Source organism: Aquarana catesbeiana, linkage group LG03 (assembly GCF_042186555.1).
Source record: "Aquarana catesbeiana isolate 2022-GZ linkage group LG03, ASM4218655v1, whole genome shotgun sequence".
Taxonomy (NCBI): Eukaryota; Metazoa; Chordata; class Amphibia; order Anura; family Ranidae; genus Aquarana; species Aquarana catesbeiana.
In genome coordinates this window covers 330,867,521-330,893,709 of record NC_133326.1, presented here as the reverse complement: position 1 = coordinate 330,893,709, position 26,189 = coordinate 330,867,521, and the positions used below count along the sequence as shown (strand labels likewise).

Below are 26,189 nucleotides of genomic sequence, written 5' to 3'. Positions count from 1 at the left end.
AGGGGCCGTGTGTCCCAAAAAGTCCCTAGGCCAGAAGCCTGGGCCTCATCCGGGAAAAAGGGGGGGAGTGGAGGAGAACCACAGAGGGACAGACCACCCCCGGGAGTACCCGCGTCCCACACCTCTCCGGGGAGAGAGGAGGGAACTACTTACCTCTCCAGTGAAATGCGCGGGTAACGCTCCCGGACAGATCCTCCTCGCCACCAAAGTGTGGGGGGCTGTCGGCCATGAGGAACGCTGCGACACAGGCGGAGACCCGGTTGTATGCGACCTCGCGAGACGTTTAACTCTCAGGTCCTGTCGCGGCCGACCTAGCACGTAGCTGCGGTCTGCACATGCTCGCTGACTGGGGTGACCCCTGGACCAAGTGTCCAGTCCGTCGCCCAGCCCAGCAGTTGATTGAAGATCTCACCACAAAAAATCCAGGAAAAGCAAAAACAAACAAAAATTCCCAGGACTAGCGATCCCAGCAGGGAACCAAGTCCTTACTCCTGACTAGGCAGAAAAAAAAAACTGAATACCTAGAGCAGTGAGGGGGTTATATACCGACTGGACGGCCCATGGGAGTGGCCAAGTGTTTTGTTTTTTTATTCTGCCTAGTCCTACTCCTGCAGAGGCAATATAACCCTATCGTTATGAAGATAGAAGGCGGTGTCTGTCAATGAACGAAATTCTGCTTTTGTCAAGTAGGCATGCGAATCAGATGCAGAGACCAGCGTTCGAGTCAGCTCCTACTATGGGGTGTCTCTGAGATTGAATGCTCTGCTGGCTTTCAGCAGAGCTATTATTCATTTGTGGTTTTGCAAAGGCTTCCTTTTGCCTGGTCTCTGCCATAGCTACATGTTAGCGTATTCTCCTGTGGGGTACTCACGAAGTAGGGTACAGAAAATGGGGTATGCGTGTCCAGAAGAAGAATGTAACAACTAAGGTGTAGACTATCCTGTAGCGAATCCTCATGATGAAAGAGTGGGAAAAAGCATGTGAGCAACATATAAGGGCTCTAGGTGGGTGTGGTGGTAAAATGTGTATCTGTGGTGTGATGTAACATCTGGTCAGGCACCTGAGACTATATCTGAGTTTTATTTAACACCAAATTTGAAAAAAGTTTACAATGCAGCGAATACTAATTAAAATATCAGCACAGTATTTTACAGTAATGTTTAGAGGATGAGTTTGTCTTAGCCTGTTCACAACACTGGATTATTTATAAAGTTCAGGCGTCACCCATCTTGGTTGGCATACCCTTGAAGGGGTCTTCAGGGACTGGGGTGCATAGGGACCACAACCCTGGACCTGTATAGCACCCTGCAGCTAACTGCATGAGTTGCACTAAGTGCCAAGGTGGGTCCCCATGTAGGATTCAGTTCCGGAAGCAACATTATCGACCACCCCTACAGCTTGGGGTCCGGGTACGACTCCCAAGGTTTATCCAGATTGCACCGATCTGGATACAATAATAATGGAAAATTAACCAAAAACAAAAAAAGGTAAGCTAAAAGTGATTTCTCCGTGAGGTGGAAGAGATCAATCAGCTTAAAGGAGTTGTAAACCCTCAAGTTTTTTCACCGTAATGCATTCTATGTATTAAGGTGAAAAACCTTATGTCACTCAGCAGCCCCCCCGAGCCCCCATTATACTTACACGAGCCCTGTGTTTCCCAGTACAGGGATGAGCACACCAGCTCCGGCCGGTGTCTCATGTCCTGATTGGATAGATTGATAGCAGTGCAGCCATTGGCTCCCGCTGTGGTCATTCAAATCCAATGACCCGGGGGGCGGGGCAGAGTCCTTCTTTCTGTGTCAATAGACGCAGGACAAGGGAGTGCGCCCGCACGGGTATCCCGAAGGAGAGCACTTCTCCGAAGAGGCACTCAAGAAGGAGGAGCCAGGAGCGCCACTGAGGGACCCCAGAAGAGGAGGATCAAGGCCACGCTGCAAAACCAAATACACATTGGAGGCAAGTATGACATGTTTGTTTGTTTTTTTTTGTTTTTAAAAACCCTGAATCTTTACAACCCCTTTAAGACACTAGCACAAAACTGAAGACTCAAGGAGTGGGGCAGGGTTATAGGGGAGGTATCCTGGGGCCATGTCCTCAAAAGCTTTGCCAGTGTTCAATCACCTGAAGGTTTAAGCTTATAACCCAGGGTCTCTTGCCATGGCTTTGCTTGTTCCCTGTACTGTAGAATTAAGATAGCATATTTTTTTCAAGTAAGCTTATATTGGGTTGTCAAAAAAACAAAAAACAAAAAAAAAAAAACACTATGGTTTGTTTCTCTATTACAATGCTGATGTTATAAAATGAAACTGCATGCTGTGACCATTGATGATCTTTAACATGTGCCCCACTGATTTATCTGAAATGTGAACTCTAGGATAGGCCCAATTTAAATTCCTATATCCACTAGATGACACATTAAAGTAGTTTTAAAGGCTCAAGGTTTTTTACCTTCATACATTCTATGTATGAAAGTAAAAAAGCCTTCTCTGTGCAGCAGTCCTCCCAGCCCCACCAATACTAACGGAGCCCAAATCGTGATCCAGTGACGTGCAGGAGAGCCTCGGCTCTCCCGGGACTTTCCCTTCTCCCTCCCCAGGGACAATCACAGCTAGTGAGCTAATGGAGAGGGGGGGCGGGGCTGACTTGCGGCTGTTTGTGTGAATGGACACGCAGAGTCGTGGCTAGCGTACGAGCCTAATTGGGTGCCCCAATTGCAAGCAGCTTGCTCTGGGGGCACTCGACAGATGGGGGGGGCCCCAAGAGCTCTGGCGAAGGACCCGGGAAGGAGGATCGGGGGCCGCTCCGTCCAAACCACTGCATGAAGCAGATGAGCATGACATGTTTGTTATTTGAAAAAAAAAAAGCCTTTAATAATCCAAGGTTCAACATTTTCATTTATAAAAAGACAGGGTAAATAGAAGTAATAAAACCGTGGTTTACTTTTGCTTGCTCCCAGAACTGTTCCCTGTTGAGCCGTTTCATTTCCACGGCAGCATCAGTCTTCTGGTAATTGGTTCCCTGTGGAGGAGATAAAATGTGACATTTCTAGTTGTGATACACCCACATACAAGTCCACATTGTGCATGCAGCCCTCTACTCACCACAGAATCAGTATCTTCCCGGAGCTGCAGTCGCTGCAGAACTGGGCTAGCAAGATGCCCAGAACCATTAGATAGACGCTGGCCTATAGCCATAGGATCTATATCCTCCACGCTGCTTGCATTCACTGTGACATCAACCCCCTAAATACGAAAAGAAATGGTAGGTTTTATGTACTAACAATAAAGGGACTCCACTTGGAAAAATAAATAAATACCACAAAGAAGATAACGCATACAAAGTTTGTAAAGCAGATACAGTATAAGTCCTGCTCACAACAATCAAGCAGAAGGTAGTGCAGGCAAAAACAAAGCACAATGCGAGGAATTTACCTACGGGAGAAGACAGAATCTGGAACAATAATGAATAACAAAAAAAGAGAAATGAATGGTGGGACTTTATATGAAGCACATAACCAAGTCAGACGAGCCAATCCATGTATAACATAATGGTTTATTACAAAAGGTGTACACACATGTAAGATAATAAAAATAATACAGTAATGTAATATAATATTGGATTTCATTGGATAAATAGCATTCCTAGATAATTCATGATAAAACAAATGTCTCTACAGTTTGTGCATAGTAGTTATGATATAATATGGTATTACATTTCAATGTAAAAAACCTGAATAATACATAATATAAAGCACTTGTCTCGGCTTTATATTATGTATTATTCAGGTTTTTTACATTGAAATGTAATACCATATTATATCATAACTACTATGCACAATATGTTGAGACATTTGTTTTATCATGAATTATCTAGGAATGCTATTTATCCAATGAAATCCAATATTATATTACATTACTGTATTATTTTTATTATCTTACATGTGTATGTACACCTTTTGTAATAAACAATTATGTTATACATGGATTGGCTCGTCTGACTTAGTTATGCGTTTCATATAAAGTCCCACCATTCATTTCTCTTTTTTTGCTCAATGCATCGGGGATGGAGGCATATGTTATTATTGCCTCATATAAAGTCCCACTCTGGCTTCAGGCTTTGTTTTTCTCAACTATGAAAAACAACCAATCAGTTTCTAGCCTCAGCTTGTTCAGTTTAGCTTTAAAAATTAAAGCTAGAAGCCAATTGGTTGCCATGTAAAGATGCTCCAGGATTCTGTGTGCTATAAAAATTAGCCACATTTACCTTTTTTCTGCCCTATTCTTTAGTGATTACTATTCCATTATATTCTCTGCAGGGCTGTACTTTGAGTGGGAAGATACAGCGCACTGACACCTCACATTATATCACTGCAGGCTCAAGAACTTTCAATTCAAGGCTCCCTTATAATCAAGCACTGTTGGGCATTGTAACAAGCAAGGACTGATGTGAACCCTGGAACTAACAGGCACACTATACATCAGCACAGCTGACTGTGTTCACAGTGGTGGTGTGAGCACAGAAGGGTGACAACAACACAACAGCATTGGGAGCTGGTGGTTCAAAGTTGTCACCCTGTAACAGGAAGTCAGAGTCTCTGTAAAAACTGGCATTAGCAACAGGTGATTACAAGAAAGCAAAGAAAAATTAACTCTTAGGGTCTATAGTAAGTTGCAGCTATATAGCGAAAAATAAATGTAAGGTTTACAAATTGGGTATCAAATTTAGCAGACAGAAAAATAAAAATATTAAACAAAAAAACTATGGAATTGCACATGCCAAGACTTTACTTTTTAACAGGAAATCATTTGCACTTTTGACATTTGTGACTTAAGAATGGCAGAATCACAGAGGGCTTTTTGACATGATAATTGTGAGTGAAAATGTCTATGGAGCAGATTTATAAAATCGGTGAATGTTAAATTCGCCAAAAAAACATTCACTGGAGTGGAATCAATAGCCAATTTAAAGGATATGTATAGGGTACAGAAAAAAGAAAACATACTCTCCTCTATGCCTAAGCATCAGTGTGAGGCTTCAGCTATCCCACATTAGCTCTAAGCCCGAGAACGGAGATCATATGACTGCTCAGGTTGGAGAGCAAGGACAGTCAGTTACCGGTCTCTGTTTTGCTCCTCCAGCGCTCACTGCAATGCCAGGTTGGAGAGGGGGCAGGTGCAGCGAGCTCCGGCTCTCAGCTGCATGCTGAGAGAGGGAGCCAGCTGTGATGCAGCTGGGTGGATCCAAACAATATGGTCAGGATCCTTCCAGAACCTAGAGCAACTCTGATGTCAGAGTTGTCAGCTGTCGGCTTTAGCCCGCTCTCAGCTGATTCTGGGTCACAGAGGAGAAAAAGTAAGTGCACTCTTGTTACGCAAAAGAGAAGTAGGACAAAAAAAAAAAAAAACCTTAGGCCATACATCTCTTTTAAAAATTAATTGTGTGGTGTTATTTCAAACTGATCTGTAAGTTTAATGGGGAGGATCAGTGAGACTATGTACACAAAACTTATGGAGCTGGCACTAAACAACTTGGTAGTTGACTTAAAGTGGCTTCAAAAAGTATTCACACCCCTTGAAATTTTACACATTTTGTGCAAAGCTGGTAGAGACATACCCAAAAAAAGACTATCAGCTGCAATTGCAGTGAAAAGTGGTTCTTCTGGTATTGACTCAGGGAGACTGAATATAAATGCAATATCATGTTTTCTTCCACTTCACAATTATGTGCAACTTTGTGTTGGTCCATCACATAAAATCCTAATAAAATACATTTACGTTTTTGGTTGTAACATGACAAAATGTGGAAAATGTCAAGGGGTGTGAATACTTTTTCAAGGCACTGTACACTTTTACAAACTTCATTGAGATTATATTTGTCAAAACAGTCTCTCTGGTCCTCTGGATGTTACATGTAAGTTACAGTGACAATGAGAAGTTCTTCAAGTATACACAAAATAATTTTCACCTGGAAAAAGTCTGCAACTTGTGCTACATGACTGGCACAAGCACATTTTCTGGCATCTGGAACATCTTCACCAACCTAAGAAATGAAGAATATATATTAGCACTCAACAGATCATTGTCAAAATGTACACAAAGTAGTATTCTGCTACAAGGTGGTGTTGTATGGTGCGAGTATACCCCCCATAATGTTTTCAAAACCTACAGAACAGCACCCTCTGACATAATCTTGTATGGCTGAATCACCTATGTTTTTATTTCAGCAAGACTGAAATTCAGTAATGTGAGTATCCCTATGACCCTAAATCTTTTGCATATCCATATGAAAAGACATGAATATTCTCCATTCAGTTTCTTGAAGAGCTAAACAACAAGGCAATTTGATGAGCGCAGCCTGCAGTGCATATTGTTGCTTTTTTTCCCCATAGGTGAAAACCACTGTTGATTGCAATACAGCTTTGACTATTCATAAAAATGTGTCCTCTTAAACAATGATCCTTACTTTTGACACTGCTTCTACCATGGGCTCTACGCTTTACTCTCGAGAAGCTACCTTTAAAAGGCACTATAATATAGAACGTTTATTATTATTATTAATACTACACTTTGTCCAGCCTCGATAGCAGGACAAACCGACCATTGGATGCGCATCCCCAACACCTCACAAACAAGCATTCTACTACAGAAACTCAGCTTGCCTAACCACACAATGCCGCAGCTGGTTGAGCTCAGAGCTCTGAGAGTGAGAGATCAGTCTGCAAGTGCAGTTAGGGAAACAGAGTGCTAGCTTTTGAGGTGCTGGGGCTCAGCATCCAGTAGGATGGAGAGGGGGAGCCAACAGTAGAAGCAGCTTCTAAAGCAAAGATAATTAAAAAAAAAAAAAGTTGTTATCATCAAAGGTGAACTAACCCTTTAAAACAAGCTCCTACCCCCAGAACCACATTTCCCAAGAGCCCTTTCTCCACACACACACACACACACACACACACACACACACGGTCTGCAAGCTCTGTTTAGCTGCCAAAGAAATTGAACAATGCATGTGAAATAGGAGAGAGAAGGGTGGTGAACAGGTGGAATTCTTTAGTCCAGCAAGCATTGCTGACAATGCTGCTTTGGATTTCAGTGTAGCAACAGTGCTGTGTTGTCATCTCAAAACAGGAATTAAATTAAACAATAAAAAAACCTCCATGCGGTATTTGTACCTATAGGTACTGTAAATATCTCCTAAACTTGCACCGTTTAGCAGATATTTACTGTATACTACGGCGTTAATGTCATCGGCACATGCGCTCTAACGGAACGGCCGCCCCTGTGCCATTTCTTCAGGAACAATTGCCGTGACTAGCGGCTCCCACGTGCATGCTGCTCCAGCCAGTCACACAGCCTGAGTCCGCGGCCCCAGAAGGAAGACGGTCGAAAATGGATGCGTCCTGCAGCGGGAATTATATGGGCTTCGATTGCAGGCAAGTGCTCATAATGTGCTACTATGCAATGCATACTTGCACATTATGCCTTTACTTTGGGGGGGGGGAGGGGAAACAATTTTTTTTTTTTGGAAGCGTTTACTTCCTCTTTAAGAGCACATTGGATTTCTGGAAATCAGATATTCTGTGCATGCAGCATTTTAAAAAGGTATGAAAGACAGAAATGTGAATTTTTTTTTTTTTTTTATGTTGAACAGACACCTTCTTTAAAAGGCTGAAGGGACCTGTGATAAACATATTGCAAACAGCAACATCAGATTTCTAAAAGCTGTCACCACTAGGGGGAAACATTGCTACCACAAACTCAAATGTGCAAGCCTGTATCATCCCCAAATTTTTTTTTTTTTTTTAAGAAATGTCAGATGTGATAAGAAAGCCATTCAATGTAAAAATTGTCAAATAAAGCAAAAATAAAATGAGGCTTTTTAGTCCAAACATTTGCGAAGAGATAAGATATCATAAAATATACTAGGAGAGCAATGAATTTTTGTGCGGTGGATATAAAAAGTCTACACAACCTTGTTAAAATGTCAGGTTTCTGTGATGTAAAAAATATGAGACAAAGATAAATCATGTCAGAACTTTTTCCACCTTTACCTATAAACTGTACAACTCAATTGAAAAACAAGCTGAAATCTTTTAGAAGGGGGGGGGGTCTGGTGAAAATAAAAAACTAAAATAATGTGAAAAATAAGTGTGCACGCCCTCTTATAATTGGGGATGTAGCTGTGTTCAGAATTAAGCAATTACATTCAAACTCTTGTTAAATAGGAGTCAGTACACACCTGCCTCATTTAAAGTGCCTCCGATTGACCCCAAATAAAGTTCAGCTGCTCTAGTAGGTTTTTCTTGACAATTTCTTAGTCTCATCCTACAGCACAAGCCACGGTCCGCAGAGAGCTTACAAAGCATCAGGGGGATCTCATTGTTCAAAGGTATCAGGGTACAAAAGAATTTTCAAGGCATTGGATATACCATGGAGCTTCTCTAGACCTTCCTCGGTTCCTGTGCCTGCCCTGGTCGGCGTTCGTTGCCGTCTCCGCGGGGCTCCCCACCTCGGCTCCCGGTGGGGGTCACCTGGATGGCTCATGGGGCCCCGCCGCTGCACCGTCACTATACAGTCTCTCAGTGAGTATTCCCATACAGTAACTTTGGGGGCTCGTTTACCACGCTCCCCCATTACCAATGTCTCTTGTCCTATTGCATTATGTAATTATCCCAATATATTTCCAGATACCACACGGGCTCGCTCCTGACGAGTGGCATGGAAGCCACGAAACGCGTTGAGCCAACATATGCCGTGTTTAAACTGTCTATTCAGTCCTCATCAACTATATCTTTTCCAACCCCCCCCACAGGTCTAGTGAGGCCTTAGGTCCAGCAGATATTACTGGTTTTACCCTACTTTACCCTACCTTGAAATCTTGATGTACTAGGGAATTTATTCCAGGTGGTATCTTGAGTTACCATTATTTAACTTTTTACCCTGTTCATCTTTCTATTAATTGTATGAACAATATTATCATGAATGTTTATTATATGACATTATGTACCTACCCGTTTTATCTTGTATGCATTTTGCGATTGTAACGTATGTGCTCTGGTATTATGTCAATAAATTCCTCTATGTTCATCTTATTACCTGCTTGCTGGTACATGCTTCATATAAAGTCCCAACCTCCCCTCTAATAATTCCCTTGTTTGTGCTATAGATTTGGGATGGAAACGCTTGACCTTACCAGGTCTTGGTTTCATTTAAAGTCCCTAGGGATGGAAATGGGTGACCTTACCAGGCCATGATTTCCTCAAAGTCCCTAATACCAAAACCCCCTTCTCTTGTATTTATGCATAGGGATGGAAGCTTGTGCCTTGCTCTATGTGCCTAAACCTTTTACCTTCCCTGCCCCTAATGACATTAGTGACACCTCCCCTGTGTTTTATTCTTAGTATTCTCATTTTACCAAGCCCATCCATAATATCCCTTGTTATTTATATTGTTTATTTTCCTTCCAACCCTGTTACCCTTCTCACATCCCTGATGGGGCTGTGTTGTTGGTGGTGTAGTTCGGCGGGGCCGCCTTGTTGCCTGGTCCTTGCCCCCCTCGGGAGCCGCGACGCGCCTTGCGTGTCTCCTCCCTCCCCCGGGCCTCCCCCTGGGGGGGGTGGACACTTGACCAATGCGCGTCGACGTCACGCAATACGCTGTGCGTGCGGCCTCCCCTGTGCAGCGCCGTCACGCGCAGCGTTCACTCCATCTCGTGGGCCAATGGGGAGGTTCTTCCGCGCCGTTTTGCCGGCTGTGTCCGACTTGCGGTGCTCCTCCCCCCGCCACACGGCGTGACGTTGGTGGGCGGCACTCGCGGCGGCGTTATCTGGACGCTCTCCGGGGCGGCACGGGCACTCGAGGTTCTCCACACAGGCGATCACACACTTCTGGAATTCCTCTCCCAGGACCTCACCACTGTCAGGTACACTCACTACCTTTCCCACCTTGGTTATTACACTTAGTTGATTTGGTTTCTCCACCTCACTTCACTCCATCACGTTTTTTCTCTACCCTATCTACCACACTCTCCATCACTCCACCCCATATCTGGGGGCTCCCTTCCCTCTCTTTCTTGCATTTCTCCTTACATGCCTACATGCCTTCACTCTTATCCACCTTCTCTAGACCTTCCTCGGTTCCTGTGCCTGCCCTGGTCGGCGTTCATTGCCGTCTCCGCGGGGCTCCCCACCTCGGCTCCCGGTGGGGGTCACCTGGATGGCTCATGGGGCCCCGCCGCTGCACCGTCACTATACAGTCTCTCAGTGAGTATTCCCATACAGTAACTTTGGGGGCTCGTTTACCACGCTCCCCCATTACCAATGTCTCTTGTCCTATTGCATTATGTAATTATCCCAATATATTTCCAGATACCACACGGGCTCGCTCCTGACGAGTGGCATGGAAGCCACGAAACGCGTTGAGCCAACATATGCCGTGTTTAAACTGTCTATTCAGTCCTCATCAACTATATCTTTTCCAACCCCCCCCACAGGTCTAGTGAGGCCTTAGGTCCAGCAGATATTACTGGTTTTACCCTACTTTACCCTACCTTGAAATCTTGATGTACTAGGGAATTTATTCCAGGTGGTATCTTGAGTTACCATTATTTAACTTTTTACCCTGTTCATCTTTCTATTAATTGTATGAACAATATTATCATGAATGTTTATTATATGACATTATGTACCTACCCGTTTTATCTTGTATGCATTTTGCGATTGTAACGTATGTGCTCTGGTATTATGTCAATAAATTCCTCTATGTTCATCTTATTACCTGCTTGCTGGTACATGCTTCATATAAAGTCCCAACCTCCCCTCTAATAATTCCCTTGTTTGTGCTATAGATTTGGGATGGAAACGCTTGACCTTACCAGGTCTTGGTTTCATTTAAAGTCCCTAGGGATGGAAATGGGTGACCTTACCAGGCCATGATTTCCTCAAAGTCCCTAATACCAAAACCCCCTTCTCTTGTATTTATGCATAGGGATGGAAGCTTGTGCCTTGCTCTATGTGCCTAAACCTTTTACCTTCCCTGCCCCTAATGACATTAGTGACACCTCCCCTGTGTTTTATTCTTAGTATTCTCATTTTACCAAGCCCATCCATAATATCCCTTGTTATTTATATTGTTTATTTTCCTTCCAACCCTGTTACCCTTCTCACATCCCTGATGGGGCTGTGTTGTTGGTGGTGTAGTTCGGCGGGGCCGCCTTGTTGCCTGGTCCTTGCCCCCCTCGGGAGCCGCGACGCGCCTTGCGTGTCTCCTCCCTCCCCCGGGCCTCCCCCTGGGGGGGGTGGACACTTGACCAATGCGCGTCGACGTCACGCAATACGCTGTGCGTGCGGCCTCCCCTGTGCAGCGCCGTCACGCGCAGCGTTCACTCCATCTCGTGGGCCAATGGGGAGGTTCTTCCGCGCCGTTTTGCCGGCTGTGTCCGACTTGCGGTGCTCCTCCCCCCGCCACACGGCGTGACGTTGGTGGGCGGCACTCGCGGCGGCGTTATCTGGACGCTCTCCGGGGCGGCACGGGCACTCGAGGTTCTCCACACAGGCGATCACACACTTCTGGAATTCCTCTCCCAGGACCTCACCACTGTCAGGTACACTCACTACCTTTCCCACCTTGGTTATTACACTTAGTTGATTTGGTTTCTCCACCTCACTTCACTCCATCACGTTTTTTCTCTACCCTATCTACCACACTCTCCATCACTCCACCCCATATCTGGGGGCTCCCTTCCCTCTCTTTCTTGCATTTCTCCTTACATGCCTACATGCCTTCACTCTTATCCACCTTTCTCTAGACCTTCCTCGGTTCCTGTGCCTGCCCTGGTCGGCGTTCGTTGCCGTCTCCGCGGGGCTCCCCACCTCGGCTCCCGGTGGGGGTCACCTGGATGGCTCATGGGGCCCCGCCGCTGCACCGTCACTATACAGTCTCTCAGTGAGTATTCCCATACAGTAACTTTGGGGGCTCGTTTACCACGCTCCCCCATTACCAATGTCTCTTGTCCTATTGCATTATGTAATTATCCCAATATATTTCCAGATACCACACGGGCTCGCTCCTGACGAGTGGCATGGAAGCCACGAAACGCGTTGAGCCAACATATGCCGTGTTTAAACTGTCTATTCAGTCCTCATCAACTATATCTTTTCCAACCCCCCCCACAGGTCTAGTGAGGCCTTAGGTCCAGCAGATATTACTGGTTTTACCCTACTTTACCCTACCTTGAAATCTTGATGTACTAGGGAATTTATTCCAGGTGGTATCTTGAGTTACCATTATTTAACTTTTTACCCTGTTCATCTTTCTATTAATTGTATGAACAATATTATCATGAATGTTTATTATATGACATTATGTACCTACCCGTTTTATCTTGTATGCATTTTGCGATTGTAACGTATGTGCTCTGGTATTATGTCAATAAATTCCTCTATGTTCATCTTATTACCTGCTTGCTGGTACATGCTTCATATAAAGTCCCAACCTCCCCTCTAATAATTCCCTTGTTTGTGCTATAGATTTGGGATGGAAACGCTTGACCTTACCAGGTCTTGGTTTCATTTAAAGTCCCTAGGGATGGAAATGGGTGACCTTACCAGGCCATGATTTCCTCAAAGTCCCTAATACCAAAACCCCCTTCTCTTGTATTTATGCATAGGGATGGAAGCTTGTGCCTTGCTCTATGTGCCTAAACCTTTTACCTTCCCTGCCCCTAATGACATTAGTGACACCTCCCCTGTGTTTTATTCTTAGTATTCTCATTTTACCAAGCCCATCCATAATATCCCTTGTTATTTATATTGTTTATTTTCCTTCCAACCCTGTTACCCTTCTCACATCCCTGATGGGGCTGTGTTGTTGGTGGTGTAGTTCGGCGGGGCCGCCTTGTTGCCTGGTCCTTGCCCCCCTCGGGAGCCGCGACGCGCCTTGCGTGTCTCCTCCCTCCCCCGGGCCTCCCCCTGGGGGGGGTGGACACTTGACCAATGCGCGTCGACGTCACGCAATACGCTGTGCGTGCGGCCTCCCCTGTGCAGCGCCGTCACGCGCAGCGTTCACTCCATCTCGTGGGCCAATGGGGAGGTTCTTCCGCGCCGTTTTGCCGGCTGTGTCCGACTTGCGGTGCTCCTCCCCCCGCCACACGGCGTGACGTTGGTGGGCGGCACTCGCGGCGGCGTTATCTGGACGCTCTCCGGGGCGGCACGGGCACTCGAGGTTCTCCACACAGGCGATCACACACTTCTGGAATTCCTCTCCCAGGACCTCACCACTGTCAGGTACACTCACTACCTTTCCCACCTTGGTTATTACACTTAGTTGATTTGGTTTCTCCACCTCACTTCACTCCATCACGTTTTTTCTCTACCCTATCTACCACACTCTCCATCACTCCACCCCATATCTGGGGGCTCCCTTCCCTCTCTTTCTTGCATTTCTCCTTACATGCCTACATGCCTTCACTCTTATCCACCTTTCTCTAGACCTTCCTCGGTTCCTGTGCCTGCCCTGGTCGGCGTTCGTTGCCGTCTCCGCGGGGCTCCCCACCTCGGCTCCCGGTGGGGGTCACCTGGATGGCTCATGGGGCCCCGCCGCTGCACCGTCACTATACAGTCTCTCAGTGAGTATTCCCATACAGTAACTTTGGGGGCTCGTTTACCACGCTCCCCCATTACCAATGTCTCTTGTCCTATTGCATTATGTAATTATCCCAATATATTTCCAGATACCACACGGGCTCGCTCCTGACGAGTGGCATGGAAGCCACGAAACGCGTTGAGCCAACATATGCCGTGTTTAAACTGTCTATTCAGTCCTCATCAACTATATCTTTTCCAACCCCCCCCACAGGTCTAGTGAGGCCTTAGGTCCAGCAGATATTACTGGTTTTACCCTACTTTACCCTACCTTGAAATCTTGATGTACTAGGGAATTTATTCCAGGTGGTATCTTGAGTTACCATTATTTAACTTTTTACCCTGTTCATCTTTCTATTAATTGTATGAACAATATTATCATGAATGTTTATTATATGACATTATGTACCTACCCGTTTTATCTTGTATGCATTTTGCGATTGTAACGTATGTGCTCTGGTATTATGTCAATAAATTCCTCTAGGTTCATCTTATTACCTGCTTGCTGGTACATGCTTCATATAAAGTCCCAACCTCCCCTCTAATAATTCCCTTGTTTGTGCTATAGATTTGGGATGGAAACGCTTGACCTTACCAGGTCTTGGTTTCATTTAAAGTCCCTAGGGATGGAAATGGGTGACCTTACCAGGCCATGATTTCCTCAAAGTCCCTAATACCAAAACCCCCTTCTCTTGTATTTATGCATAGGGATGGAAGCTTGTGCCTTGCTCTATGTGCCTAAACCTTTTACCTTCCCTGCCCCTAATGACATTAGTGACACCTCCCCTGTGTTTTATTCTTAGTATTCTCATTTTACCAAGCCCATCCATAATATCCCTTGTTATTTATATTGTTTATTTTCCTTCCAACCCTGTTACCCTTCTCACATCCCTGATGGGGCTGTGTTGTTGGTGGTGTAGTTCGGCGGGGCCGCCTTGTTGCCTGGTCCTTGCCCCCCTCGGGAGCCGCGACGCGCCTTGCGTGTCTCCTCCCTCCCCCGGGCCTCCCCCTGGGGGGGGTGGACACTTGACCAATGCGCGTCGACGTCACGCAATACGCTGTGCGTGCGGCCTCCCCTGTGCAGCGCCGTCACGCGCAGCGTTCACTCCATCTCGTGGGCCAATGGGGAGGTTCTTCCGCGCCGTTTTGCCGGCTGTGTCCGACTTGCGGTGCTCCTCCCCCCGCCACACGGCGTGACGTTGGTGGGCGGCACTCGCGGCGGCGTTATCTGGACGCTCTCCGGGGCGGCACGGGCACTCGAGGTTCTCCACACAGGCGATCACACACTTCTGGAATTCCTCTCCCAGGACCTCACCACTGTCAGGTACACTCACTACCTTTCCCACCTTGGTTATTACACTTAGTTGATTTGGTTTCTCCACCTCACTTCACTCCATCACGTTTTTTCTCTACCCTATCTACCACACTCTCCATCACTCCACCCCATATCTGGGGGCTCCCTTCCCTCTCTTTCTTGCATTTCTCCTTACATGCCTACATGCCTTCACTCTTATCCACCTTTCTCTAGACCTTCCTCGGTTCCTGTGCCTGCCCTGGTCGGCGTTCGTTGCCGTCTCCGCGGGGCTCCCCACCTCGGCTCCCGGTGGGGGTCACCTGGATGGCTCATGGGGCCCCGCCGCTGCACCGTCACTATACAGTCTCTCAGTGAGTATTCCCATACAGTAACTTTGGGGGCTCGTTTACCACGCTCCCCCATTACCAATGTCTCTTGTCCTATTGCATTATGTAATTATCCCAATATATTTCCAGATACCACACGGGCTCGCTCCTGACGAGTGGCATGGAAGCCACGAAACGCGTTGAGCCAACATATGCCGTGTTTAAACTGTCTATTCAGTCCTCATCAACTATATCTTTTCCAACCCCCCCCACAGGTCTAGTGAGGCCTTAGGTCCAGCAGATATTACTGGTTTTACCCTACTTTACCCTACCTTGAAATCTTGATGTACTAGGGAATTTATTCCAGGTGGTATCTTGAGTTACCATTATTTAACTTTTTACCCTGTTCATCTTTCTATTAATTGTATGAACAATATTATCATGAATGTTTATTATATGACATTATGTACCTACCCGTTTTATCTTGTATGCATTTTGCGATTGTAACGTATGTGCTCTGGTATTATGTCAATAAATTCCTCTATGTTCATCTTATTACCTGCTTGCTGGTACATGCTTCATATAAAGTCCCAACCTCCCCTCTAATAATTCCCTTGTTTGTGCTATAGATTTGGGATGGAAACGCTTGACCTTACCAGGTCTTGGTTTCATTTAAAGTCCCTAGGGATGGAAATGGGTGACCTTACCAGGCCATGATTTCCTCAAAGTCCCTAATACCAAAACCCCCTTCTCTTGTATCTACACAACCTTGTTAAAATGTCAGGTTTCTGTGATGTAAAAAATATGAGACAAAGATAAATCATGTCAGAACTTTTTCCACCTTTACCTATAAACTGTACAACTCAATTGAAAAACAAGCTGAAATCTTTTAGAAGGGGGGGGGGTCTGGTGAAAATAAAAAACTAAAATAATGTGAAAAATAAGTGTGCACGCCCTCTTATAATTGGGGATGTAGCTGTGTTCAGAATTAAGCAATTACATTCAAACTCTTGTTAAATAGGAGTCAGTACACACCTGCCTCATTTAAAGTGCCTCCGATTGACCCCAAATAAAGTTCAGCTGCTCTAGTAGGTTTTTCTTGACAATTTCTTAGTCTCATCCTACAGCACAAGCCACGGTCCGCAGAGAGCTTACAAAGCATCAGGGGGATCTCATTGTTCAAAGGTATCAGGGTACAAAAGAATTTTCAAGGCATTGGATATACCATGGAGCACAGCGAAGACAGTCATCATTAAGTGGAGAAAATATGGCACAACAGTGACATTACCATGAACTGGACATCCTTCCAAAATTGATGAAAAGACAAGAAGAAAACTGGTCAGTGAGGCTGGCAAGAGGCCTACAGCAACATTAAAAGGAACTGCAGGAATATCTGGAAAGTACTGGCTGTGTGGTACATAGGACAACAATCTCCTGTATTCTTCATATGTCTGGGCTATGGGGTAGAGTGGCAGGATGGAAGCCTTTTCATACGAAGAAAAACATCCAAGCCCGGCTAAATTTGGCAAAAATACATCTGAAGTCTCCCAAAATCATGAGGGAAAAATAGGATTTTTTAAAACAGCTTACCTGTAAAAATCCTTTTCTTTCGAAGGACATCACGGGACACAGAGCCACAGTAATTACTGATGGGTTATATAGGTATCACTGGTGATTGGACACTGGCACACCCTATCAGGAAGTTCAACCCCCTATATAATCCCTCCCCCTTGCAGGGATACCTCGTTTTGTAGCCAAGCAATATAGTGTATTAGAAGAGGGGCGGGACCTCTGTGTCCCGTGATGTCCTTCGAAAGAAAAGGATTTTACAGGTAAGCGGTTTTAAAAAATCCTAATTTTCTTTCTCGAACATCACGGGACACAGAGCCACAGTAATTACTGATGGGATGTCCCAGAGCAATGCTACCTGAGGGGGGGAATCACGACCAAGTAGGGTGCAATCAGACCTGAGGACCCTGTACCGCTGCCTGCAGCACACTACGCCCAAAGGCGATATCCTCATGCCTTCTCACATCCACCTGATAGAATCTGGTGAATGTATGAACTGAAGACCAGGTTGCGGCCTTGCAGATTTGAGCCATAGAGGCCTGGTGATGCACTGCCCAAGAAGCACCAATAGCCCTTGTGGAATGTGCCCTGATCTGAAACGGAGGAATCTTCTGTTTCAAACCGTAAGCTTGAATGATCAACTGTCGAATCCATTTAGAAATGGTAGCTTTTGACGCTGCCTGTCCTCTATTGGGATCCTCTGGCAGCACAAACAAAACATCCGTCTTGCGGATCTGAGCAGTTGCCCCTAGATAGGCCTTAACTGCTCTTACTACATCCAACGAATGCAGAGATCTCTCTTCCGGAGAACAGGGATCTGGAAAAAAGGAAGGTAGAACAATGTCTTGGTTTAAATGAAAATCAGAAACCACCTTCGGTAAAAAACTAGGATGAGGGCGTAGTACCACTCTATCCTTGTGTATAATCAAATAAGGCTCCTTACAGGAAAGAGCTGCTAATTCTGATACTCTTCTAGCAGAAGAGATGGCCACCAGAAAAATTAATTTCCTTGTCAACAAGACCAAAGGAATCTGACTTATTGGTTCAAAAGGCTGTTTCTGTAACACAGCCAGGACCAAATTCAAGTCCCAGGGGTTTAGGGGCGCTTTAACCGGAGGATTAAGACGCATCACCCCCTGCATAAAGTTTCGGACCAAAGAATGCGAAGCAAGTGGCCGCTGAAATAATACTGATAAAGCAGAGACCTGGCCCTTGATGGTACTCAAGGCCAGCTTCATCTCTAATCCCATCTGTAGAAAATCAAGGATTCTACCTATGACATATTTCCTGGGATGCCAACCTCTGGATTCACACCAGGTTATATAAGCCTCCCAGACTCTATGATAAATCATCCTGGAAGCTGGCTTCCTTGCATTAATCAAGGTAGATATGACAGGACCTGAGAGCCCACGACTCTTCAGAACGTGGGTCTCAATAGCCAAACCGTCAAATTTAGCGTTTGTAAGGCAGGATGGAACACTGGACCTTGAGATAACAGGTCTGGGCGTTCCGGTAGTGTCCACGGGGAACCTACCGTCATCCTTACTATTTCTGCATACCAAGTCCTTCTGGGCCAAGCGGGGGCCACCAGAAGTACCGACTTCCTTTCCTGTCTGATCCTGCGAAGGAGTCGTGGTAGTAGCAGAATAGGCGGGAATGCGTAAATCAGTGAGAACCAATGCCACGGAATCACCAACGCATCCGTCCCGCATGCAAGAGGATCTTTTGTCCTTGCACAAATCTGTCTATCTTTTTGTTGAATCGGGATGCAAAGAGATCTACATCTGGAACCCCCCATCTTTGGCATATGGCCCAAAAGACGTCGGGATGCAGAGACCATTCCCCTGGAAGTAACTGCTGGCGACTTAGATAGTCCGCCTGCCAATTCTCTTTTCCCGGGATGAAAACTGCCGATATGCATGGCACATGCATCTCTGCCCAGACTAAGATCTGGTTCACCTCTTTTTGAGCAGCTCGGCTCCGGGTGCCTCCCTGATGATTGACATAAGCCACTGCTGTGGCATTGTCGGACTGGATCCTGACCGGACAACCCTGTAGCCTGATAGTCCAGGCCTTTAGAGCTAGATGTATCGCCCGGATCTCCAGAATGTTGATGGGTAAGGTCCTCTCTGTCTTGGACCATACCTCTTGGACCATACCCCTTGGACCGCAGCCTGTTCCAGAACTGCTCCCCAATCTGACAGACTGGCATCTGTTGTTACCACCGTCCAGAAAACCGGTAGAAAGGATTTCCCCTTCTGCAGGTTTTCGGGTATGAGCCACCAATTGAGGCTCTGACGCACCGTATGCGACAGGTGCATCGGAAAATCTAATGCTTGAACCTTCTTGTTCCAGGTCGACAGAATACTGTGTTGCAGCATTCTTGAGTGAAACTGAGCATATGGAACTGCTTTGAATGAAGACACCATCTTCCCTAGTAGCCTCATACAAAGGCGGACTGAGGGACCCTTCTTGGTCCTTACTGTCAGAATCAGCTCTCTCAAATCAGTGATCTTTGCCTGGGGTAGAAATATCTTCTCCTGGCTTGTATCTATAATCAGACCTAAATACTCCAGTCTTCTTACTGGTTTTAGGAAAGACTTTTCTAAGTTGAGGATCCAACCCAGGTGTTCTAGATACCTGACCGTGGTCCTCAAGTTTCCATTCAAAGAGGCTACCGACCTGTCTATCAAGAGCAGGTCGTCTAGGTATGCTATGACAGCTATACTCTGAGCCCTTAATCTGGCCAGAGGAGGAGCCAAGATCTTTGTGAACACTCGAGGTGCAGTGGCTATCCCGAAAGGCAGAGCCACAAACTGGAAATGGCGCCCTACTACCTCGAAGCGCAGAAACTTCTGATGAGCAGGAAAAATGGGCACATGCAGATATGCATCTCTGATGTCTATTGATGCCAGAAATTCTCCTCCCTGCAGGGTGGGAACTACTGTTCGAATTGATTCCATGCGGAAGGATTGAATCCTTAGGAATCGGTTCAGATCCCTTAAGTCCAGAATGGGCCTGACATCCCCATTTGGCTTTTGGACCGTAAAAAGGTTGGAATAGAAGCCCAATCCCTGGTCCTTTGCGGGAACTATCATAATGACCTCCTGCGACAAAAGTCGCTCTAACGCTAGAAGGAGCGACTGCTTCTTCTTTGGGTCTCTGGGAACATTTGATCTGAGGAACCGAGGAGAGGGGAATTCCTGAAACTCCAGCTTGTACCCTAAGGTTACCGTGGAGATTACCCAACTGTCTGGAAGTCCTCCTGCCAGAGCTCTGAGAACTGTCGCAGTCTTCCCCCCACTCGAGTGAGTGGGGGCGCCCCCTCATGCAGAGGTCTTAGTGTTTTGCCTAGTAGGCTTCTTTCCCCAGGACTTCTTTTGTCCCTGGGGTTGACTCTTGTCTCTGGACCCCGATGGAGGCGGCCGTCGAGACTGCCTGGAGGCTGAAGCCCCCGGCGCTGGGGAAAGAGTCCGTTTGAAAGAGGGACGCTTACTCTTCTTCTTGACAGGTAAGAGAGTGCTTTTCCCACAAGAGATTCTCTTGATATAGTTATCCAAGTCCTCTCCAAACAACCTTGCACCACGAAATGGAAACCCAGCCAGTAGCTTCTTACATGGTGCTTCGGCTGACCAATTTTTCAACCATAGGATTCTACGTATATGCACCAACCCCAGTGAAAGACGGGAGGTTTGCACGATAGAATCTCTAATGGCGTCAACCACAAAGCATAAGGCCGCTGGAAGGTTAGCAAACCCCTGGGCCTGCTGTTCAGGTAATACTTTGATGACCTGCTTAACATGGTCTCTTAAGTATTGACAGACTCCAATCGCTGCTACTGCAGGTTGGGCCACTGATCCTGCTAAGGAGAAAACATCCTTCAATAGGGATTCCATCCTTTTATCTACAGGATCCCTGAGCATCTGAGCATTGTCTACAGGACAAGTCAGGCTATTATTTACGGAGGAAATGGCGGCATCAATAGCCGGTATTCCCCACATTTTAATAAACTTTTCTTCCATCGGATAAAGCGTTGAAAACTTTCTCGGCGGAAAAAAACGTTTGTCTGGGTGATCCCACTCAGAATAAATGAGCTTTTCAAGTAAAGTATGAACAGGAAAAGCATGTGCTGCTTGGAAAGGTTTCAGTGACCCCAAAGCAGAAGAGGATTCTTTAGCAGTTTCAGGTATGGGCAACTTAAATGTGGAGCGGACCAATCCAGTGAGGATCTGCACTAAGACTTTCTCCTCTTGGGAAGTCGCAGAGGGTCCCTCTCCACCCGATTCCTCCGAAGAGGAATCATCCGTCCCATCCTGAACCTCTGAAAGGGATTCATCTCCTTTATCTCAGAGCTCCTCTGTCTGAGGGTCTTGGGGAACAGAGGAAAGCCTAGTGCGTTTTCTTCCACTGAGTGAAGACGTAATCACGGCCATTAATCTTTCCTCTAGACCATTAATGGTTGAGGAAAAAACCTCTTGTGTAATATATACAGGGGCTGAAGTGCCAGAAGCAGGTGTAGCCCCTGACCCTGATGGCTCTCCCTGGCTAGCCGTCCCTGGCCCATCTTTAGGGGGGGGGGGGGATGCTGCCGACAGGGGGCCCTCAGAACCTGAACGAGATCCCCTAGTGTCTCTGGTTCCTGGGGTGCTTGAACCTCTTCTACCCATAGTGCAAAGCAACAAGGTGTGAGGTATACAAATGAACACTGCCCGCTGAGCGATGTAGTCTGGCTAAAAGCCTTGCTACCCAATGCTCAGTCTGGTGTTACTTCAGTAAATGCTGCCTAGGAGAATGCCTGTGTCCCACCTTACATGCGACCGTCAGCTCTGTGTCTCTCAGAAGGCTGAGTGAACCTGTACAGAGTGCCTTTAATAGCCTGCAGCTGGCCTGAGTGGGAGTCTAAGCACTCTGTGCTGATGTCCCGCCCCCCTCCTCTACCGCCCCCCCCTCAAGTTTTAAAAAAAACGAGCGCTTCCCGCACTGCCGACTCTCCTGTCATGCTTCTGGAGAAAGGCTGGGGATGGGGGGGGGAGGGAGGGAGGCTGGTAACAAGATCTGCCTGAACGGCTATCTTCAGAGATGGTGGCCATTAGGCCGCAGAGCCCAGGTGGTATAACCACTTTCTATACCCCTGTGGCCCCTCTCTAGCCTGGGGGGGAACATTCAAACATGAGAAATCCCCCCTTCCACCTTACCTGTTTGCAGCCTGCTTGAGACGCTGGGACATAATCAGCGATGAAAACACCTGAGACAGACAGTCAGCATGTGCAGGTTTGTGCTCTTGGCAGCCCCCGGTGGTCACAATAGGCATAGCATGCATTTACCTTAAAGGAGAAAAGCCACTAGAACTCAAAAATTCTGTGGAATCTCCTCTTACCTTATCCAGCCGCAGGGTGCTGTTTACACAGACCCAATCTTCACCTCTCACGGTGGGCTCCGTTTGAAAAAACCGTCAGAGACTGGGGCCCCCTACGAATAGGGGGATCCAACAGTTCTGGGACCGTAAAGCACCTCGCCAGAAATTAGGAAGTTTAAAGCCATTTTCTGATCTGCGGGGTCCAGCTCTCTAAAAAGAGAAGCATTACGGGTAAAACCCCATTTCTTCGGACACGAGGCCCGGGTACCATTCAATTCGGCCATGAAAAGACACTTTGAATGGATCCGGTTCGCCTGGCTTGCCCCAGTATAGGATCTTAGGATATTCCCTTTGGAGCTCAGCACAGGACATCTTTACACGTCCATCACCTAAGACACTGGCGTAAAAACTGAGGTATCCCTGCAAGGGGGAGGGATTATATAGGGGGTTGAACTTCCTGATAGGGTGTGCCAGTGTCCAATCACCAGTGATACCTATATAACCCATCAGTAATTACTGTGGCTCTGTGTCCCGTGATGTTCGAGAAAGAAATGTGCTACGGTCTGAAGGAACCAAGGCTGAACTTTTTGTCCATGATTCCAAAAGACATGTTTGGCGCAAAAACACTGCACATCACCAAAAGAACACCATACCCACAGTGAAGCATGGTGGTGGCAGCATCATGCTTTGCGGCTGTTTTTCTTCAGCTGGAACAGGGGCCTTAGTCAAGGTAGAGGGAATTATGAACAGTTCTAAATACCAGTCAATATTGGCACAAAATCTTCAGACTTCTGCTAGACAGCTGAACATGAAGAGAAACTTCATCTTTCAGCATGACAACGACCCAAAACATACATCCAAATCAACAAAGGAATGGCTTCACCAGAAGAAGTTTAAAGTTTTGGAATGGCCCAGCCAGAACCCACACCTGAATCTGATTGAAAATCTGTGGGGTGATCTGAAGAGGGCTGTGCACAGGAGATGCCCTCATAATCTGACAGATTTGGAGTGCTTTTGCAAAGAAGAGTGGGCAAATAGTGCCATGCTGATAGACTCATATCCAAAAAGACTGAGTGCTATAATAAAATCAAAAGGTGCTTCAACAAAGTATTCGTTTAAGGGTGTGCACAGATATGCAACCATATGATTTTTATTTTATTTTTTTTTTAACATCCCTCCACCTAAAATATTTCAGTTTGTTGTTCAACTGAGTTGTACAGTTTAAAAGTCACATTAAAAAAGGTGGAAAAAGTTCTGAAATGATTTATCTTTGTCTCCTTTTTTTTACATCACAGAAACCTGACATTTTAACAAGGGTGTGTAGAATTTTTTATATATATATATATACATACACACACACATATACACACACACACTGTATGTACTGTATATGGCCCCTTTCACACGGTCGGACCGTTCAGGTCTGCCTGTCAGTTTTGCCAGCGGACCTGAACGGGCGCTCCATGTTAGCCTATGAAGCGATGGATGTCGGTGGTGACATGTCCGCTGACATCCGACCCGGTCCGATCCGCTAAAATCAGAGGGATGGCCCTACGTTCGCATCCGTCCTTGGCGGATCGGATAAGATCTGATGAAAACGGACATGCTGTCTGTTTTCGTCCGATCTCTCTATAGCAACCAGCGGCGCTCGACAAGCCCCTCCCCGCTCAGTGAGCAGAGAGGGACCTGTCATCCACCAGCTCAGCAGAGATCAATGGAGAGATCTCCCACTGAGCTGGCAGACAGAGGCGGACTCCGTGGCAGCAGATCCGCCTCGTGGGAATGAAGCCTAAGATAGAAAGTTAAACTGTCACTCTAATACCCCATACACACTATTAGATTTTCTGCAGATTTTTGTCTTCAGATTTACCAAAACCATATAATATGAGGTCAGTTTGTATACAATCAGGCAGGCCCTTGCACTATATGGTTTTGGTAAATATGAAGATAAAAATCTGCAGAAAATCTAATAGTGTGTATGGGGTCTAACTGTCACAACCTAACTTTGTATGGTCAAGAAATCACTGCACAGGGTATGTCAGACAAGCTGAAAAATGTTAAGCCTATTCCTCTATTCCCTGGTGATTAAGCAGAGGTAAGCCAGCTCCATGGATACCCTCTCAGGAGTGCTCACCTGACCTGCAATCAATGGATAGTTCGAATGGCTGAACATTCATACTCTCCTTCTCATGCTATAGGAAACCCCCAAAATCCTTTTCTCTATTGTAACAGATTTCCAATCTTGTCCAATTTTGCCATTACTAATAGGAAGTATTCGGTAATCATAAAAAAAGTCTATGTATATGCACTTAGGGCACATTCACATCATTGTGGCCAATTACCACGTTAACGTGTGTGGTGATAAGGCATCCCTCTCAATTAAATGAGCTGCCTAATGCGCCCCAAAAAAAAAAAAAAAAGCGTTACTGCAACTCAATAGTGTGAATAGCCCCAAAAAGGCAAGGAAATGCTGCATTATAAACAATGTAGTTTATACTTTCTTTAGTCAACTTCTTGCTACTACACAGACTGGTTTTGGACCTTAAAGCAGAAAATGATGCCTATCACTGATTATAACTAGCCATTGCACAGAATGAATTTTAACCGCTTGCCGACCAGTGCACGGCAATATATGTCAGCATAATGGCATGGCTGCGCAAATGGGCAAACCTGTACGTCCCCTTTAAGACAAGCCGCGTACTCCATGACCGTGCCCACAGACTCGATGTCCGCTGGTGTCCCGCGATCGTGTAATGGAGCGGCAGAACGGGGCGATGCCTATGTAAACAAGGCATTTCCCTGTCATCGGGAGCAGTGAGAGCTGTCATGTCAGTGGTAGCCCACCCCGCCCACAGTTAGAATCACTCCCTAGGACACAAAAAAAAAAAAAAAAATCGCATTACTAATAAAAAAAAAAAAGAATAATAAAAATGCCATAAATCTATACCTATTTTGTAGACGCTATAACATTTGCGCAAACCAATCAATATACGCTTATTGCGATTTTTTTTACCAAAAATATGTAGAAGAATACATATCGGCCTAAACTGAGAAAGAAAGAAAGAAATTTGTTTTTTATATATATTTTTTGGGGAAATTTATTATAGCAAAAAGTTAAAAAAAATATTGCTTTTTTTTCAAAATTGTCGCATTTTTTTGTTTATAGCGAAAAAAATAAAAACCATAGGAGGTGGTCAAATACCACCAAAAGAAAGCTCTATTTGTGGAAAAAAAAAGGGCGTCAATTTTGTTTGGGTGCAACCTTGCATGACCGCACAATTGTCAGTTAAAGCGACGCAGTGCCGTATCGCAAAAAGTGCTCTGGTCAGGAAGGGGGTAAAATTCTTCCGGGGCTGAAGTGGTTAATTCAAAAGAGTAGTTCCTCCCTTAGGCCCGGTTCACACTTGTGCTATGCCAGACATTGCATGTAATTCGCAGCGCACATTAATTCGCTGCTGTTCACATTACATGCGATGTCTGTGCGGTGCAATATCAGCCTTACAGATAATATGGCTGATATCGCACCGCATTCGGTCCAAGTGCGCACAAGACCCTTTTTTCTGTTCGGACCAGAATCGGATCACATGTGTGTTCACACATATGCGATCCGATTCATGTCCAAACTGTCAGTTCGCAGTCATGGGCGTCCGCAGAACTTTTTTCAGGGGGGGCATAATTTTATGGACACCCATGCTCGGTCCCTTTTCGACAATGTCATCAAGGAGAGGGGCCCAGCATGGCGCTTGTAGGTCACCATTTTTGACGCCTATTAGAGCCTATGGCTCTAATCAGGTGCTTAAAAAACACCCCCAGCCGCTGTAATTCAGGCGTCCTCCCCCCTCAATGCAGACCCCCCTCAGTATAAACACCCCCCTCAATGCAGTCCCTCCTCAGTATAAACACTCCCCTCAGTGCAGTCCCCCCCCAGTATAAACATCCCCCCTCAATGCAGACCCCCCCAGTATAAACATCCCCCCTCAATGCAGACCCCCCTCAGTATAAATATCCCCC

General features: G+C 46.0%; 1 protein-coding gene across 6 annotated transcripts in view; it reads right to left on the bottom strand.

Annotated features, from left to right (window-relative positions):
- The window catches only part of DBN1 (drebrin 1), a 167,314-nt gene that overhangs the window by 35,790 nt on the left and 105,335 nt on the right, over nt 1-26,189 (bottom strand). For all 6 annotated transcript variants that reach the window (XM_073620506.1, XM_073620507.1, XM_073620508.1 and 3 more), the window contains exons 4-6: nt 5,965-6,039; nt 3,102-3,242; nt 2,941-3,018 (exon numbers count right to left, since the gene is read on the bottom strand). In XM_073620506.1, the coding sequence (XP_073476607.1) occupies nt 2,941-3,018; nt 3,102-3,242; nt 5,965-6,039 (294 nt within the window). The remainder of the gene's footprint in view (nt 1-2,940; nt 3,019-3,101; nt 3,243-5,964; nt 6,040-26,189) is intronic.